Source organism: Elgaria multicarinata, chromosome 3, assembly GCF_023053635.1.
Source record: "Elgaria multicarinata webbii isolate HBS135686 ecotype San Diego chromosome 3, rElgMul1.1.pri, whole genome shotgun sequence".
Taxonomy (NCBI): Eukaryota; Metazoa; Chordata; class Lepidosauria; order Squamata; family Anguidae; genus Elgaria; species Elgaria multicarinata.
Window position 1 is genome coordinate 63,233,870 of NC_086173.1, and position 17,594 is coordinate 63,251,463.

General features: G+C 44.2%; 1 protein-coding gene across 1 annotated transcript in view; it reads right to left on the reverse strand.

Annotated features, from left to right (window-relative positions):
- ADGRL1 (adhesion G protein-coupled receptor L1) overlaps nt 1-17,594 on the reverse strand; it is a 140,685-nt gene that overhangs the window by 24,873 nt on the left and 98,218 nt on the right. The window contains 5 exon segments of the mRNA XM_063120487.1: nt 2,501-2,539; nt 4,248-4,433; nt 4,573-4,676; nt 5,295-5,609; nt 8,436-9,236. Of these exon segments, the coding sequence (XP_062976557.1) occupies nt 2,501-2,539; nt 4,248-4,433; nt 4,573-4,676; nt 5,295-5,609; nt 8,436-9,236 (1,445 nt within the window).

A 17,594-nucleotide genomic window follows, 5' to 3' on the forward strand; every position in this document is an offset into this window, starting at 1 on the left:
TTTCCCCCTTACTGTTTCAGAGCCTCTCCTGTATTATTCATCACAGGAGCACGCATCTGCCTCTCTCCTCCCCACAGAAATCCCCTGCCATTTTGTAAACCTTTTGCTTTGCAAAAACATAACTGAACTTAACGTACACTGGGTGACTCTTTAGGAAATAGCTGAAATAATGAAGCTATCAAATTATATCAGAATAAGAGAAAATCAAGAATAAACAGAGTTCTGTTGAAAAATTGGATGTTATTTGTATATCAGTGGAACAAGAAATATGACACTGAACAATGATGTTCTTTACTATGCATGTAAGTTATTTTGTTATTTTCCTATATTAAAATAATAAAATAAAATAAAATATGATTATTGTTTTTGAAGCTGGCTTCACTACAAACCCCTGGAGTTATCATTTCTCATTATTTTCAAGAAGAGCCGGTGGTGGTGGGAGAGAATAGGGTTGTTATCCCACTCCACTTCTTATGTGCAGGCTGGATATTATGCTATTGTTTATGTCAAAATAGGACTGGCCACTGCTCAAAGTGAGAGGGCCCACTACTGGCATGCGCCCCCCTCACTTCACACACACACACACACAGGCCCCGTTCAGAAGGCACCTTAAACCACAGCTTTCACCACGGTGGTTAAGCCAGAAAACTGGGCTGTGTTTAGAAGACACCTTAAATCATGGGTTTAACCACGGTGAATAAAGCTTTTTGCTTTATTCAGTATAGTTAAAGCCATGGTTTAAGGTGTCTTCTGAACACAGCCTGGCTTTCTGGCTTAACCACCATGGTTAAAGCCGTGGTTTAAGGTGTCTTCTGAACGGGGCTATTCACACATACACACTGAACCCATTGGGAAAGGTGAGGAGCCAGTGGAGCCTTTGGGAACCAGCATGCCAAGGCATGAGGAACACCTTGAAGCGTCAGTGCCTGACTGAGCTGGCTTTTTTCACCCACCCACCCTCACCCTACTTTTCCCAACCGGGAGATGGGGGGGGGGGTAAGCGAAGCCAATTGAACCACTATCTCAAGCTACAATCTTTGAAGTGGCTGCTCAGTGGGAAGCTAACTTTGCTCCGCCCGTTCCTTTCCCAATGTGATGGGGAAGGTGGCCTAGTAGTCCAAATATGGTCCACGGGCCAGAGGTTCCCCATCTATGAAATTGAGGCTTTGAGACAAATGCAAAAAGGATGAGATGCAGTCATTCACTGATCACCAGTCTCATGTAGGGTATAGTTTGTTTCAAATCAGCCACGTTGCCACATTTATTTTATTTATTATTATTATTATATTTATATCCTGCTTTTTGTTTTCCTCTTGCAAGGAACCCAAGGCTGGTTGTACTTCTGAATTGTGGTTTTATATTGTAGTTTTACGCTTTGATATTATATCTTATGCTGTACTTAAGGTTTTAACTTTTTTGAACTTCCCAAAGAGCTTCGGCTATTAAGCGGTATTGAAATGAAATAAATCATTAAATGTGGCTTACGTGGCCCTCTCCACTTTATCCTCACAACAACCCTGTGAGGTAGGTTAGGCTGGGAATCAGTGACTGGTCCATAGTCACCCAGTGAGCTTCATGACCAACTGGGGACTAGAACCCAGATCTCCTGAATCCCAGCCTAACACACTGACCAATACACCACACTGGCTGTAACACCACACTGGCATATGAGAGTGAAGGCCAGTTTTTAAGCATTCTTTTTGATGTGGCAACTTTGGCCATTTTTACATGGAGTGTATGTGTGTGTGTGTGTGTGTGTGTGTGTGTGTGTGTGTGACTACAAACAACTTCCTACACAAATCTAAGGTGATAAGAGTCTTGATGTGAGGCCTGTACCTTAGACAGGCACATATGAATTGGTCCCAATTTTAGAGTGTTCTCAGGTGGCTTCATCATTTGGGATGCCCGTTCCTGGATCTCATACCTCAGTTGTAAATCTGGAGAGATTTATTCACTGAGATTGGTGGAAATCCAGTGGAGATGCTCTTCTCTATGTCCAATCTACAGTGGAGGCATGATTGGCTGGGACAAGCAAAAGGCCTTTGCCCCATGAGGTTTGCTTTGCCCCCTTCCCTTGCTGCTTTCCACTGCTTGGTGAAAATGTTCCTGTTCCAGCTTAAAAAAATCCTGTTGCCTTACTGAGCAGATGAGGTTTTATGTGGCAAACCCTGTTTAGGGCTTTTTACCTGGTGAACCTGTTTTTATAGTGGTTGATTTTTATACAGTTGTTTTATTATGGATTTTGTTGTTTTGGTTGTTGTGAACCACTCTGACTTACGTGAGTGTGTTATAAGGGTGGGATATAAATATCTGAATAAAAATGAATACTTGTCCTGTTGTAAATTTCAGGCAATCCCACAGAGACAGTTGTCTTTGTGATAAAAACCTGTAGGAGTCAAGGGTATTAGACTCTGCCTGAGATCCAAAGATTTTGCTTCTTGGACTTCAGACATATAAATAACATAAAACTAACTAACTAGGATCTGTAAATTGCACTCACCTTGATATAGTCCTTGCATGTCCTTTCTCTCTTGTGCATCTGTAGGTTAGAGCATCCACGCCCAGATTAAGCAGTAGTTGAGGGGAAGAAATAGAAAAGTATTAGGGCAGCATTCCAGAAGTAGGACCCACTGGGATAGGCTCTGTCTGTGACAACTTGAGGTGGACAACTTGTGGCCTTCCCGGTATAATGGCCTGCAACTCCCATCAGCCCTAGCCAGCACAGCCAATAGTAAGGGATCATGGGAGTTGTAGGCCAAAAAAAATCTGGAGGGCCACAAGTTGCCTACTCTGATGTAGGGGGTCCTTAAGCAAGTTTGGTCTTGCCATGAAACCATCAATTATTAATCAACCATCAGTTATTAATCATGGGCAGAGAGATATCAAAGGCATATCCTAGATGAAATGCTAAACCAAATCATCGTATTGAACATATGGAATTCAAATGAACAATTAATTTTATTTCCATAGTTTATTATTATTTATTTTCTATCTTTATTTATTTATTTATTGCATTTGCACAGCCGCTTCTGAGTGGTTCACAAAAATCAAAACCATAAGTACAATATAAAGTATATTTTCTTGTGCTATAAGACTGTTTGAATTATTACGATTTTGATAAATCCAAGTCAGAAATAGCATTGAGGTCCAGTATTGGGCAAAAGGCGGGATACAAATAAATATAATAATAATAATCGTATATAATTCCAATTATAAATGGTGAATTTTAAGTTTGAAACCCCAAATTTTGAAAATAACTTTAAGGCTGCAATCCTATATACACACTTACCTGGAAGTAAACTCAACAAGAATTACTACTGAGTAGATACGCATAGAATAGCACTGCTACCACTCTATTTTCTTTTTAAAAAAATCATAGATCACCAGTACAGGCACAAGCCTGCAAGCCGTGCATTCTCCACTCATATGCAAGATTCCCAAGGAGAGACCACTGAAATGAATGGAGGCTGAATACCAGTAGTGCTGTTGGACTGCACCTCAAAAGTACTCATTAAAGGATTTGTCTTCATTACCATTCTCGCATCAGACTATCTAATAAGCAGGGAATTTAGAAAACTACATCATTAAGATTGCAGCATAATTTATTATAATGATGTATAATTAATGTGGAAAAGCAATAATATATATATATATATATATATATATATATATATATATATATATAAAGATTGCAGCATAAAGCAAACAAATGTGGCCTCTAATATAAAAGCAGAAGCTTTCACAAAACCCAAAGAATTCAGCTTTCATTTAAAAATAAAAATAAAATAAAAAGCAAGCGTCTAGCTCTCATGGTTACCGGAAAAGACTCAATGCAGATTCCGGAGCACCCTTCACTCCCCAATGATATCCTTCTGCCCCTGAATCCCACTCCTTGTACCAACTCCATAGTTGCCATGTTTCGCCTGGTAGACTTTTGTATTTGTAACAGCTGCACAAGAAGCAGGATTTCAGCAGGTGACGTTTCCCCCAGCACTGCATTGTCCGACTGCCATAAGCTCTGCCTGTTGGACTTCTATCCGCATACCCAAGAGTACTGTTTGGTTTGTACTGATTTTATTTTCTAGCATTTTTGTTTTCTATGTTGTTCCCCACCTCGGTCCAGAGGGAGAGCCAGGAAATAAATAAATAAATAAATAAGGTGAGGACATGGAGCATTCTGGAGCCAGGCTCCCATGGTCTGCCAGCTCCAGAACTGCTGCCTAAGCCACTATTAAGCCACCCTGTACCTTGTTGTAGTTCTTGCCGGCTGACTCTCTCTCAATGGGGCGCAGGGCCTGAAGTTGGGCATCCAGGATGTCCAGGAGCTGCTCCATTAGCTTGACAGAGGAGCTGACATCTCCAGCGTAGATGGCACCACGTGTATGCCGGGCGAGCTCACTGGCAATGTTGGCTGCATTCTCTCCACTCTTGATCTACCAAGGAAGGGGGAAAGGAACAGAGTTGGGTAAAAGCAGCTGTGAAGGCACAAAGCCTGGTGCCCACTCTGAATACGAACTGTCTGACTGGTGACCGTTGTAATGGGAAGAAGCTCCAGGAAGATGAAAGCCATACCTTCTGTGCCACCTGGTTGACCCAAGGGCTTGTGCAGTTACTGAGATCAGGCCCCCGTGGGTTCCAGATTCCAAGAGATGCAAGACACTGGAAGGACGCAATACCTATGGGACAGGACAGGAAGGCAGGGCATGGGAGAGAGAAGAGAGACTTCAATCAGTCTCAGGCTGCCTAATTTCACCCTTCAGTCCCCATCCATGCCCTACCACAAAGCCAGCCCAGAGTTTCAGAGTCTCAGAGCAATCGTAAACCTCTAGAACAGACCCATTCTCAACTTGCCAAGAACGCAAGGGGTGCAGAGCACGGATAAATGGCTTCGTACTGCTGCCACTACAAAGGGAGTTCTGTTAGCACAGGTTGGAAGGAAGGAGCAACTCATCCCACTGAACCTGCCATCTGTGGAGTTATGACAGCTCCAAGTTCACACCGCAGAAGCTGTGTGAATGAATCAAGCCACAGAAGCAGTTCAAGTTGGCATAGTCTCTCCTTGAGTCGAATGGCGTAGGAGCTGGGTGACAAGCAATAACATGGCAGCCCCATTTGCTAGCTGTGCCATTGTCTAATGGAGAAAAGATGTTCTGCCAGAGTCCCAGCTTCCTGCTTTTGGGACTGGATGCATCTTTCTGTTTCAAGTAGGATTCAAACATGGCCACGCTCTAGGGTAAAGACGAGGTATTTTTGCCTGGGGCTGAGTTACATCCCTTGACGCTGCTCATTCTTACCTCGCGTGCCCTTCGGGCAAGGCCTTTCAACCAGCATGCCTTGCTGCGTGGCTGGCCACTGGACACGCCGCACCTCCTTGGCCTCACAGAAGAGCTCTGGAGAAACATGCTGATTGTTTGCTGGTGGACGGCGGGTGCTGGGCATGACGGCAGTGACTGGATGCAGCTCTGTCCCTTTCTGGTTTATGGCACCAACGGGATGGGTGGTGAGGGGGGTCTGCCGTGTGGTTGTTGTAGCGGCCGGTGAAATTGTGCTGGTGACAGTGGTGGGGCGGATGGTGGTGGTGGTGCTGAGTGGTGTTGAGGTGACTGGGCCTGTGGAGAGAAAGACAATGAGAGACAGGTCTCTTCTCAGCCCCACAGCTCCAGTCTCCAGATGCCCATCTGGAGCTCCACAGACAACCCTCATGTTATTTAGCCTCTGGCAACCCAGGAAGTTGCCTTGCACTGACTGAGGCCATAGTCCCATTTAGCCTGGGGCAGTCTGCTCTGTCTGGGGATGACTCTCCACAGTCTGCGGCACTGGACTTGCCCAGCTCAGCTACCTCAGAACCTTTAAACTAGAGATATCAGGGGAAGAACATGAAAACTTGCTCATGAAAAGCACATACTCAACCAGAGCTATGGCCCTTCCCCATAGGCGTGCGCATGGGGTGTGCCAGGTGTGCCCAGGCACACCCTAATTTCCCTCTGCTTTCCTGCTCCCCCCCACTGCTCCAATTAGAATGAAGGAGGGGAAAGTGCTCTTCCAGGGCCTCCGGAAACTGTTTATTCCCCACTACGCCAATGGCAGCCGCCATTAGCATAGTGGGGGAGAATTACACACTTTCTGGAAGCCCTGAAAAGAGTGCTTTCTCACCTCCCACTGCTCTAATTGGGGCCTTTAAGGTGCACACCCTAATGAAATGAGCTGCACATGCCTATGTCCTTCCCATGGCAAAATGTCTCACTCTAGAGTGAAAATCTAACCCCATCGTCTTCACCTGGTGCACAGTAGCACTTGCTGCAACGATTCCCACCAAAAACATCCATCAGATTCCTAAGAATCCCAGATTGTTTTAAATACTGTAACTTCCAGTTACCATGGTTGCAAAAATAAGCTTTAGAAGGTGAAGACAGTGGCTGCAAAGGATTCAAATGTGGAAGAATTACAAGAAGAAATCAAATTATTCTTTTCCTCTCTATTGTCTCCACTCCAAGCTCACTGACCCGTTTGTTACCATTGGACAATATCCCGTGAGTCACAATCATTCCTCCTTTTAAACACAGTATATTTTGCAATACTTCAGTGGCAGAAGCAAAGTATTTATTATTTAATTATTACATCTCTATAACACCCCTTAGCTGAAGCTCAGTGCTGCTGCTGGAATGCTGAAACAAATGGGTGCCTCCTAAGCCAAATGACATCGATCTATTAGATCCTATTTGCATAAAATGTGCAATTCGCAGAAACTGATGCCGTCACAATGAACTTCTGGGTTTGTTTTGTTTTTCAATAAAATGAAGGTTTTGTTTTTCAATAAAATGAATACAATGAATAAAATGAACCCTAACCCGTTTCCTTTACAAATCCCTTAACCTATATACTACCTAGAAAGCCCTCTGTGAGTTCCTCCCTGAAAGGATGAGACACAAAGGGGGATATCGTCACTTGTGCCATTTTTAATTTGAAAATCAAAGTAATGGGCATGATGCTGAATAACAAAGACTCCTCAGAATGAAATATGTTCTTAATTAGCCAAATGTTCAATCTGAATTTAATTGTGGCTATTTGACACATTTAGTAAGCTCCTGTTCATTTTGATGGTAACTCACAGCTTGATCCTTTTAAGCTAACAAGGGTTGTCACCTTGGACACTGGCTGTTGCCTGTTAAATCTCCAGTTGAAGTGGGAGAAAAGACAGATACAGGTTCTCCTGCAATTCCCTCCAAGGCAGTCATCCACCCCCACCCACGCACCCACCCGGTGCCTGCTCAGAGAGGGACAGACAAGAAGAGGGAAAGGGTGGGAGGAGCTAGGAGGGACTACCTTTTCCTCTGCTTTTGCTGCAGGTTTAAAGGGTGTCCAATGGAAGAGGAGGCAAGCCTAGGCTTAACTCTTCCCCACCCCCCAACTTTACGAGTAGCTTGTGCAGGCGAGCAGGCGACCATTCTCAGGTTTAACTGCCAGAGTTGCATTCACAAGAAGGCTGAATCCCATTCCCCCAGCCACAGCATGAGGTAATAACTGCGCAAATGCTCAGTTTGCCACTCAAGTCTGCAAATGCCACCCAGGCAGCAGCTGTGCAATGTGGGGTGAATGGACAAACTAAGAGAAACAAATTAGCTACACATTGTGCTAAACAAATCTGGATCTGGTACTGCACCTGGGCATGACTGATCTTGATTTCGCTTTATTCACAATAAGCACTGGATTTCCCCCCACCCCACCCCTTCAGTCCGGCTTCAAGGAATTAGTTTTCGTAGACTCTCGGCTTCTGCCAAATACCGCACACCAGACAATCCATCTCTGTCAATTTAAACTCCACGTGATGTTAACTGTCAGAATTTCAGGCACATGCTGACTCTGTTGAGGTCACAGGGAGTTTGAATTGAGCTGAGTAGATTCTCTGATACTTACTGTTTAACTAGAACTCAGAGCCTTTGCTTGTGGCAAAGTGGCAAAATTAAAGACACTTTCAAAAGCTGGCTCTGGGAATGAAGCCTTGCTTTTCAAGACGATCGTGCCATTATATCGTTGAATGTTTCCTGAGATGTGATGGATGCCAGATACTCTATAGAGTAGCAGGTGAGGAAATCATTGACTCAATAACTTGCAACTCATTGAAACATTTAGCTCAAGTGAAAATGCGGGAATCTTGAGTCATGTGCATTTGGGGATTGCTGATATATAAGATTTAGCATAAAGCATATATTTTAAATATGTATTTTAAAAAGGTCATACAAAGCAGATTCAGTATTTGCAGAAACGTACAATAAATCAGTAAGTGGACATCTATGCAAATTAACATTTTCTTTTTGGTCCCCTGATATATTTGACAATTCTAAGAGAACTGTGAACAGAAACCAAGGGCCCTTGATTTCCAGTTGTTAATGGCATCTTTTCCCCATCCCATATTGGGTGCTAGGCTTATGTCTCACCAGTGCTAGGGTCAGGTGGGCCAAACTCGAGTGCGTAGCGCAGGACGAAATAGTTGTTCCATACATAAAGTTGGTTGTCACGTGGGTTGTAGTCAATGGAAGAGATGAACTGGTAGGGATTAGGGAAAGTCAGTGAGATGGGTTCCTCGCGGTTCATGTTGGTGTTGAAGGCATAGTCAACGCGGTTACCAGCCGCCTCGCTGTCATCATCCACATAGACTGTCCGTACCACATAGAGGACTCCACACACCATGAAGGCATTGGATGCTGAGCGCTTGTCGTAGCCAGTCTCCCATGTGCCCTCAAAGCGTAGTGTGTAGGGATTGAGCTGGCTCACCACTAATCGTCCATTGTTGCTTTCAGTGGCATAGACGACCCATAGCCCATTTTCATCTACGGCCAGGTCAATGTCGGTCTTGCCGCCCCAACGGTAGGGTGAGGTGTCATGATAGTTGGCCGTGTTGATAACTGTCTCTCCACTCTTAATGCGTGTCCGCAGATCATACTTGATAATGTTGCGCGTCCGCTCCTTGTTGTAGAAGACTGCTCCATCATACACCACAAAGCCAGTGCCATCGACCCGGTTGGGCAGGCGATAGGTGGTGGTGTGTCGGGCGCCCACATAGTCCTCCCATGACGCATACTCCGTCAGCGTATCTGTCCGGTATGGGATCCACGGCATGACGTATATCCGGTCTCCAGCTTGAAGAGGGTCCTTGCACCAGGCTCCAGACTGGTGCTCTGACTCATGAGCCGAGGTAGGTTCCAGGATCTTGTGCAGCGTCCCCGGGCAAACGAATACTAGGGAGGGGATGTAAGGGAGGAAAGGATGATTGGGTAAAAGGGGGGAAATCCAGAGAGAATGCGACAGAGCGAGAGAAAAGAGAAAGAAAGAGAGAAAGAGAGAAGAAAGGATAAATTTGTAAAAGGCTGTTGGCAGGAGAAGTGAAATCCGCGCTGAGTTTTGAGAGCAGCTGCAATCATGTGACTTTTATCTGTTATTGAGCAGAGACGGCTCACTGACAAGTTAAATAAATACTGGGGCAGGGGAGTATCAGAGGAAAGAAACACTTTCTCTAGATCAAATTCAAATGGGAATTTGGGGGTTCCAATCCACCCCCACCCCCATGTGCTACATTCTCTGGCATTTGGTGGGGATGCCAAATTGTTTCCCTGCTGAGACCTGTGCGGAAGCATCTGGAAACCCAAAAATCTGAGCAAGAGGGTCACTGAGCTGACAATTTTAGCCTTCCTGGCCCCATGTTCTACATCATGCTCTGGAGGTCAGTACAAGAACAGCTAAAAGATCTGAGATAGCACTTAATATAAGCTAGAGCCTACATGATTGAAACCAGATCTTCTCTATTGGTGCTACCAAAGGATAGAACCGAATGGCATAGAAGTTAGGGAATCCAAATCAGATTTTAAAAAATGAAGATCTCAGTCTGGAGTAGTGAGTCAGTCTGTTTGTCCTAAGGGATCCATTGAGATGTGTATACTTGTTTGGTGTGTGGGGCTGATAGGAGCTGGTATTCTATGGGTCTCTCTAGAGAAGGAACATGTTTTTGTTTTTTCTCTCCATTAAACTCCTACAGAGTTTCTGTTCCATTGGGTCTTGAAGCAGCTGGGATTGCTTGTTCTATGGAGCTCCTCTGGAGCTGCAAGGAGCGCCATTAAAGCTGGTAAGATGATCCAAGAGCTTTCCCATTCACCAAGAGATGTCCTGTTTTTTTCAACTCCATGGGCCAAGGCTAATTTATGCCAGCCACCATGCAGCACTAAAACCTCAGTTTGTCTTGGCATAAATACCAATAGCAATGAAGCAGAGGGAAAGCGGGCCCTATTTCTACATTTGACTCCTTTTGTTCCAATTTTTCTCAGGGGTTTCTAATTCATTTCTAGAAATAGGGGGCTCCCATCCTTCCTACTTTTGTGGAATGGGAGGGGGGCAGATGTTAGTGGCCACTGCTCTTTCTTGGGAGTTGAGCGAGAGTGGCGGAAACCCTGACAGAGAGCTGCATGTTAACTCAATGCAGTCGAAAGCAATGATGCAGCTGGAAGCAGAACTTGAGGGTCCTGGTTCCCAGTTTCCACTCGTCCAAACTCCTTGACCTCACCTTCCACCACCAGGTAGCATTCTTCTATATCCTATCACTGGCTTCAGAACAGCTCTGAGGAAGTGCCTTCTCCTGGGAAAAGGATGAGGGGTTGCCATTGCTAAATGTTCTCTACTGATGTCAAAACATTGTTGAACGGGCAATGGGGAAAGAAAAGCAAGCCTTAAGAAGACCCAGTGTTTGGTCGCTTAAAGCCGACTAAATATAAAAGATAGGGCGTTTCCTCTTCCTGCTGAAACAGACTACTTTCATTCCCTGGAGACAGAGAGCTGTAGATTAGCTGAGGAACTGGCTCCCTTCTGGAAAGAAGAGCTAACAGTATCATGGCAGAAGGATGAAGTTACCAAAAGCTTCTGCTTCCCATTTCCTGGGTGCCACTGGAGCAACTTATCAGCCAGGTTTGATTCAGATCAGCAAAGGACATGAGACTAGTGCACATGGCAAGGGGGTGAAGGAGTGAAGTGACAGTGGGAGGGAGGGAGACCTGGGCAGATGGGAAAGGTAACCCATCCCTTCCACCCACACCCCAGTTGGCAGCCTGGAATCTTGGGAAAAGCCAGGAGGAAAAAGTTTGAAAGGAAGACAAATCAGGCTAGGCATTCTGCAAAGTGTCTCCCTCTGGTTAGCTGGAGCAAGGCTGGGAGAAAAAAAAGCATTTAGTGGTGGAAGGAGGGGGTGGAGGGGGGTGAGGAGAGCAGCATCACAGCAGAGAATTCACCTGTCTATTACAGCGCAGTGTCACTGAGAAGCCATAGAGAAGACACAGGAGGAGTCAAACCAAATCCAGACTGGAGGCCTTAAAGGCCGCACAGTGTCTTTAAAAATTAAAATGAGTGTTATAGAAGCCAGTAAATTGGTTTGATGTCATAGGACAAGGGCTGGGGGAAAAGTTGGAGCCCAACCACCCAGTTTCTGCTGGGGGCTGGCTTCCTCTGATTCTTCACGTGGCCATTAATATATTTCTCACTGTAGCATCACCAAGGCTTTTAATTGGACCTTGTGTTGGCCCCAGAATGTCTGGGAGTAGATTTTGTGAGTGCAGAAGTGAATTCTCTGCTCTGCCTTTATTAAATACGCGCAATTGCTATGATATGCCACATCACTTTGGACGCAGCTTGCAGTGAAACTTATCGGGGATGGGCATAACTTAGACTCCGCTCCCTTGGCTAGAGTCAGTAGTATCAACACACTTGGAAGCAGGTGGGGTGTACTAAGGACTCTAAAAAATAATGGCAAATCCCAGGTGGAGGCTGGCACCAGTCATGGAGGAGGTGAACAGCGTTTTTGCCAAAGGCAGGCCCCCATAAAGTATTTACTAATAACCCCACCCCACCCCTGATCCTGGCAGAACCATAGGCTGCCATACCAGTGCAAGTGCAAGTATTTTTGCATAAGAGGAGGGAGAGGAAAAGGCAAACATGGGCCTTAGGATTTGGGGCACAACTTATTCACAGTTAAGCAAGCGTAGGTCCCATTGAAATCAGTGGAATTTATGTGGGCTTCTGTGTATGCTAGATTGCTCCCGCTGTTTCAGATGGTCACAGTCCTTGGGTAACCCCAGGAGGAGAAAGCGGGGCTGAGTCAACAACCTGATGAGTTCACTCTTATTCACAGTGGTTAGGTCTCCATGGAGATGTCATGCTGCATCCTTCTCAGTAATAATAAATAACTCTGATTAATAAACCTTCTGCCATAGTAATTGCTGGCAAGTTCTGCCTCCTAAGTTCAGTTGTGAAGATGGGAGAGAACTGGCATATGGAAGGGAGAAGAGGGGACTCACCATGACAGATTATACGATGGGTTTAGAACCCGGGAGTGGTGGCTGCCGGACACCTTCCAACTAGTGAATGTTCTTTCTCCTCCGAGAGATGGAGGCAGAACTCAGGAAATCTAGTTCTGAGAGGCAGAGGGCCTTTGAGGGGCACATTACATGTTACAATTGCAATGGTGGTGCATGTTGCAGACCCATCCATGGTATACCTGAACAAACCCTAACATGTGAAGAGCACACACTTCTTTAACCCCATGTACACTATGAGACATTTCGCGAGAGGCTCCCCCTCCCCACCTTAAGTTTCTGTAATGAATGCATGGATAGGCAGGCTAGGGAGGGCCAATAGTAAATTGCCTGTCTTGTTTTAATTAGGAAGAGAGAGAGAGAGATTATTTCACATCAATCCTAGTCTACCAGGTGTGCAGAGATCATCTATCTAGTCTCCTTGCATAAAACAGCATGGCTATCTGCTATGGTTTGTGGTGCTGAGGGATGCAGAGTGATGGATTGGTTCACTGCTGAATGACAGTGTCAGGGGAAAGGGGGAACTGCCTAGCCTAGATGTTAATGACAAGGTCTGTTAAAGATCCCTGTAGTGTTTTCTAGTATGAGTCACCAGACAAGAACAGCTTAATGTGGAGCAGTTGGATTTTGTAGTGCTGCATGATGTCCCTTGTGTTAGCTATTTATCTCCGACTCATCCATGGTTTTCAAACTTTGTCATAGAGAGTTCTCCCTAAGTCAAGATCAAACCCACTCAAGACTCACTCAGTGTAACTGATGGCCATTTCAGAGGTTTTCTTTTTATTGAACCAGGTCTCAAGATGTAGCTCTTAAGATTGTGCCAGTATTACTTCACAGTGGCTGGACGCATGTAACACTTTGATGTTAGTGAGACCGGTATTTCCCCAACTAGTTTCTATACCTTTCAAAAGCCTGCATCCCACAACAAGCTGAGAACGGCTTAATTTTTAATTAAGCTTTAAAAAGTTTTTAACTTTTGTAAACCGCCCAGAGAGCTTTGGCTATGGGGCAATATATAAATGTAATAAATAAATAAATAAATAAATAATTCAGGGCCTAGGGTATTTTGTATATAGGCGGGATAGAAATTGAATAAATAAATAAATAAACAAAATGCTTAGGCTTTGTGTTGGAGCAAGGTCTAAGACTAAAATTGTTTTTAAATGGATACTGTTGTTTTTATACTGTTTTTATGTTTTTTAAATTTTTGTATACTTTTAATGTTTACTATTTTTAATTGTTGTAAACCGCCCAGAGAGCTTCGGCTGTGGGGCGGTATATAAATGTAATAAAATAAAATAAATAAATAAAATGTAATTGTGAGAAATAGTAAGAGCTGAACAACCTGCCCAAGGCTGTGAAGGAACCTCCAGATCAAGACCAGGCATGAACGATGAGGAAAGAGAGAGTATTCCATGATCAAGGAAGTCAAAGTGGATGGCTTGCTAACTTCATCCCTCTCTCACCATAATCCCTCTGATAGATATATCCATGTAAATCCAGAATGGACTTTTTTACGCCCTTCAGAAAGGAAGTTTGTTCCTTTCCTTATTATTGGGACGAGGCCGTGTCTGATTCCCCAAGTCAGTAAAGCTCCCCTCCCTGTCCCCCAAAGGAACAAAGCAGCCACATGGCCAGGGCTCCATCTTATGTTGTGCCCAAACCCATCCAAGTCTCCCTGGAAATTGATGGTCATGCTTCAGGGAAACCGCTTAGAACTGAAAAAGTTGTCATCATCAAGCCAGGGCGGGCAGCCTGAACCTGTGAGCTCCAACAATCATGGTTTATCTCCTTATTCTTTCGCCAGCTAAAGCCTTCTAGGGTACTTCTTCAAATCTGTTCCCATGGCTTCTCTATCTATAGAGATTCACTTGCGTGGCAAATACAGGGAAGGCAGCCATTGCTGTAGTAACCCTAGATCAGGGCTGTTGAACCTCAGGTCCGGGAGCCAAATCTAGCCCATCTGGGCCCCCAATCTGGCTGTCTGGGTTTCCTCAGAAGGCCATGCCCCTTCTCCTGGTCCCACCCCTTTCCAACTGCAATTTTGGTGGTTTCCTAGGTTTTGTGCAGTGTTTCCCCCCTAGTCTAAAAAGATAAACTGCCTCTCCTACAGCTTAATGACAGGCCGTTCAAGCTACAATATGCTGGTATTTTGATATTTTCACCCCCACCCATCACGGGAATGCCGCCCCTGAAAGCTTCAATGAAACTGAATTCAATCCTTGGACTGGAAGAGGTTCAATGCCCCTAAAATATTGTGCCAGGTAATGCACATCATTCTGTCTCGTTTCTCTCAAAGTAAAGTGGTCTATCATTTTGGTTGGGAGTGAGAAGCATGAGGGGCAGGTAGGCTGTCTGGAGCCACTCTCTGATATCGGGCCTGTTCAGACAACACACTAAGCCATGATTAAGCCGTTAACCCTTTTGCAGCAAATGGTTAGTGAGTGTGTTTAAACCGTGGTTATCTAGCCACCATGGTTAGAAATGGTTTACATGCCATGCTAAGCCATAATGTTTAGCTCAAAAGTCTTAACCATCATGGCTTAGAGTGTTGTCTGAACAGGGCCCTTGACTCCTTCAAAGCATAGTCAGGACAGGCAAAGGATAACAGTAACTTGGCAAGAGAGAGAAATCTCCAGACTGGAAACAGCAATGTGTGCCCAAATTCGCATAAGTCTTGCATGTATCCAGAAGTTGCACACAAAGGTGTCAAAGGATATTTAGGCAGTGTGCACCCAGGACATACTCTTGGAGGAGCTGGAGATACATTTCTGTACCTCTGGTGCTTATAGGAGCACGTGAACTACATTTAAAAATGCTGAAGCATTCAAGGAAGAGGCTTGTGTCATAGGAATCTGTATGTGTATAGATCAAAGGTAGACAGCTTGGTGCTTCCAGAAGTTTTGCACTACAACTCCAATAACCACTGATCATGCTGGCTGAAGCTGATGGGAGCTCTAGTCCAAAACATATGGAGGGCACCAGTTTGCCCATCTCAGGTGTAGGTTATATTTGTATGCTTCTGAGTGTGTGTTTATATGTGCCTGTGTCTGTGCTATCAAGTGCATATGTTTAATCTTTCATATGTATATGGGTGTGTACTACTGTCTTTTCCTGGACATCAAGCGTGGCTGTATTTTTGTAGGCTTTTGTATGTGTCACTTTGCATTCTTGCACGTGTATGTGTTACTCCTAGTTTCCATCTGCACACATTTAGCTAACCAGATCTGCTGCACTGTCATTTACGTGTACCCATGGTTTGCACTGCACAGATGCATCTCAGTGCTTTTTTAATGATATGTCATCCCCTCTTGCCTATGTATGAAAAATTGAGGCCTAGTAGCTTTAGGTATAACTTTTTAGCTGGGGGAGGGGAAGGATGTGGGCAAAATCCAAGAAATTTCAAATTTCTAGCCCTGCCTGCCTGCTCTGAACACCTGCCTGGCAACGTTGCCATCAAGCAGCTTCATGGAGTCTCACAGGTTCGGCTCAGCCCAGCTTCCCATCTGGGTTGGAGGGGTGGGATGGATGACTCCTGGCGGGGGGAGGAGAAACACACCATTAAAGAATGAAGCGCTGGCGAGGGGGGGACAGCACAAAGCGTTAACTGGTTCCGATCCCTCATGGATAGGGCAGTGTCGACTCAGCCTTCTAAGTCAAGATGGGGGCAACTGTGCTCTGGGGTCAGGGGAGAAGATGTCAGAAACAGAGAAGGAAACAATCAGTAAAAAACCACATCCAAAACCATGGAAACCTGTGGAAAAGAAAAGTATAAGTATATGCCTCCATCCCCAATCTTGGGAAAAAAATTCCAAACCAATGCAGGAGAAAAAAAAATCAACCGTGCTTTTAGAACAAACTAAACAGAGAGAAAGAGAGAGAGAGAGAGAGAGAGAGAGAGAGAGAGAGAGAAGAGGAGAGACATGGGTTGGGTGGAATCAAGCCTGGCTTTTGAGTTTTACTACTTTGAAATTAATTAATTTGCTGGATTTCTAGTGCTAACCTGACAACTTGTCCCTTGTTAAGACAGGCTCATTGCAGTTGTGACTCCTGGTACTTACATTAGGTTTGTAACCTCCAGATCTAGCCAAGATGTTGAAATTAAAAATACGTTGACTGACCCCCTTCTTTCATGCACCACCCCCATCTTCCCCCAATAACAGACAGAGCCAATAATCATGACTGCAGCTTTCTTTAAAAAAGGAAAAAAAGAAGAAAAAACAAGCAGAAAAAGAAAAGAATTAAAAAAAAGAAAAGAAATAAAATCACCCAGGATTGATCAGGAATTTTAAAAGGAAAGAAAGAAATAGAAACAGTAAGCAAGAAAATTTAAAAAGTCCACATCAAAGTGGTTAGTATATCAGAATAATTAATGTATATGTTTTCTATAAAAGGTTATTTTCTATGGGTATATCTGATTTCCACATAATTTTGATAGTAAAGCACACAAAACAGCTAAGAAAACAAGAAAAAGTCTCCTCAAGACAATTAATATCATTATTCAGGGATGTAGAAATGGCTCCATTGAAAATTTAGCTTGGGAATTCCCTCTAAAGAACTGCAAAAACTTGGGAGTAAAATTTCCACTGAAAGATGGATCACAAGTAGAGTAACTGGTGCTCAGTTTTATCCAAACATTTTATTCACTTTGCTTTTCAGAGTGGGGACAACAAAGTCAGCCAGGATTCAACTGATGCCACTTCGTATGTACAATTGAATTTTCCTCACGTAAGTGAGTCCACAAACCATAACGCATTAAACATGGTAAGGGGCTCAAAAGAACATCTCCGTGCTATTCAAGAGTGCAAGCCTACGCATGCTGAGACCGAAAAAAGTCCTAGAACACCCAACATTCCCTAGTCAACCATGCTCACTGAGGAATGCTGGGGGTTATAGGACTTTTTTTCTATTTAAACATGCATAAGATTGCACCCTAAAAGACTGGTTTCAGGAAAGCACTAAATGGGTGCCTTACACCTTGATCCTAAAATGGGGTTTGGAAGGTGGGCGAAAGCCACATTGATTGCAGTGGCATTTACTTCTGCATATGTCTAGGATCCAAGGTATAAATTTCCACTGGGATCTTGTAGATTGATTAAAGCAAGATTGGTTCTGTAATGAAAAAAAAGGGGGAAAGATAGTTCAAAGTATATATGTAAGGGCACTGAAAATTGTGCAGGAAGTCCTGGAAGAATAATTTTAAAATGCCCAAATCAGAATCAAAAGAAAAACTTTTTAAAACGA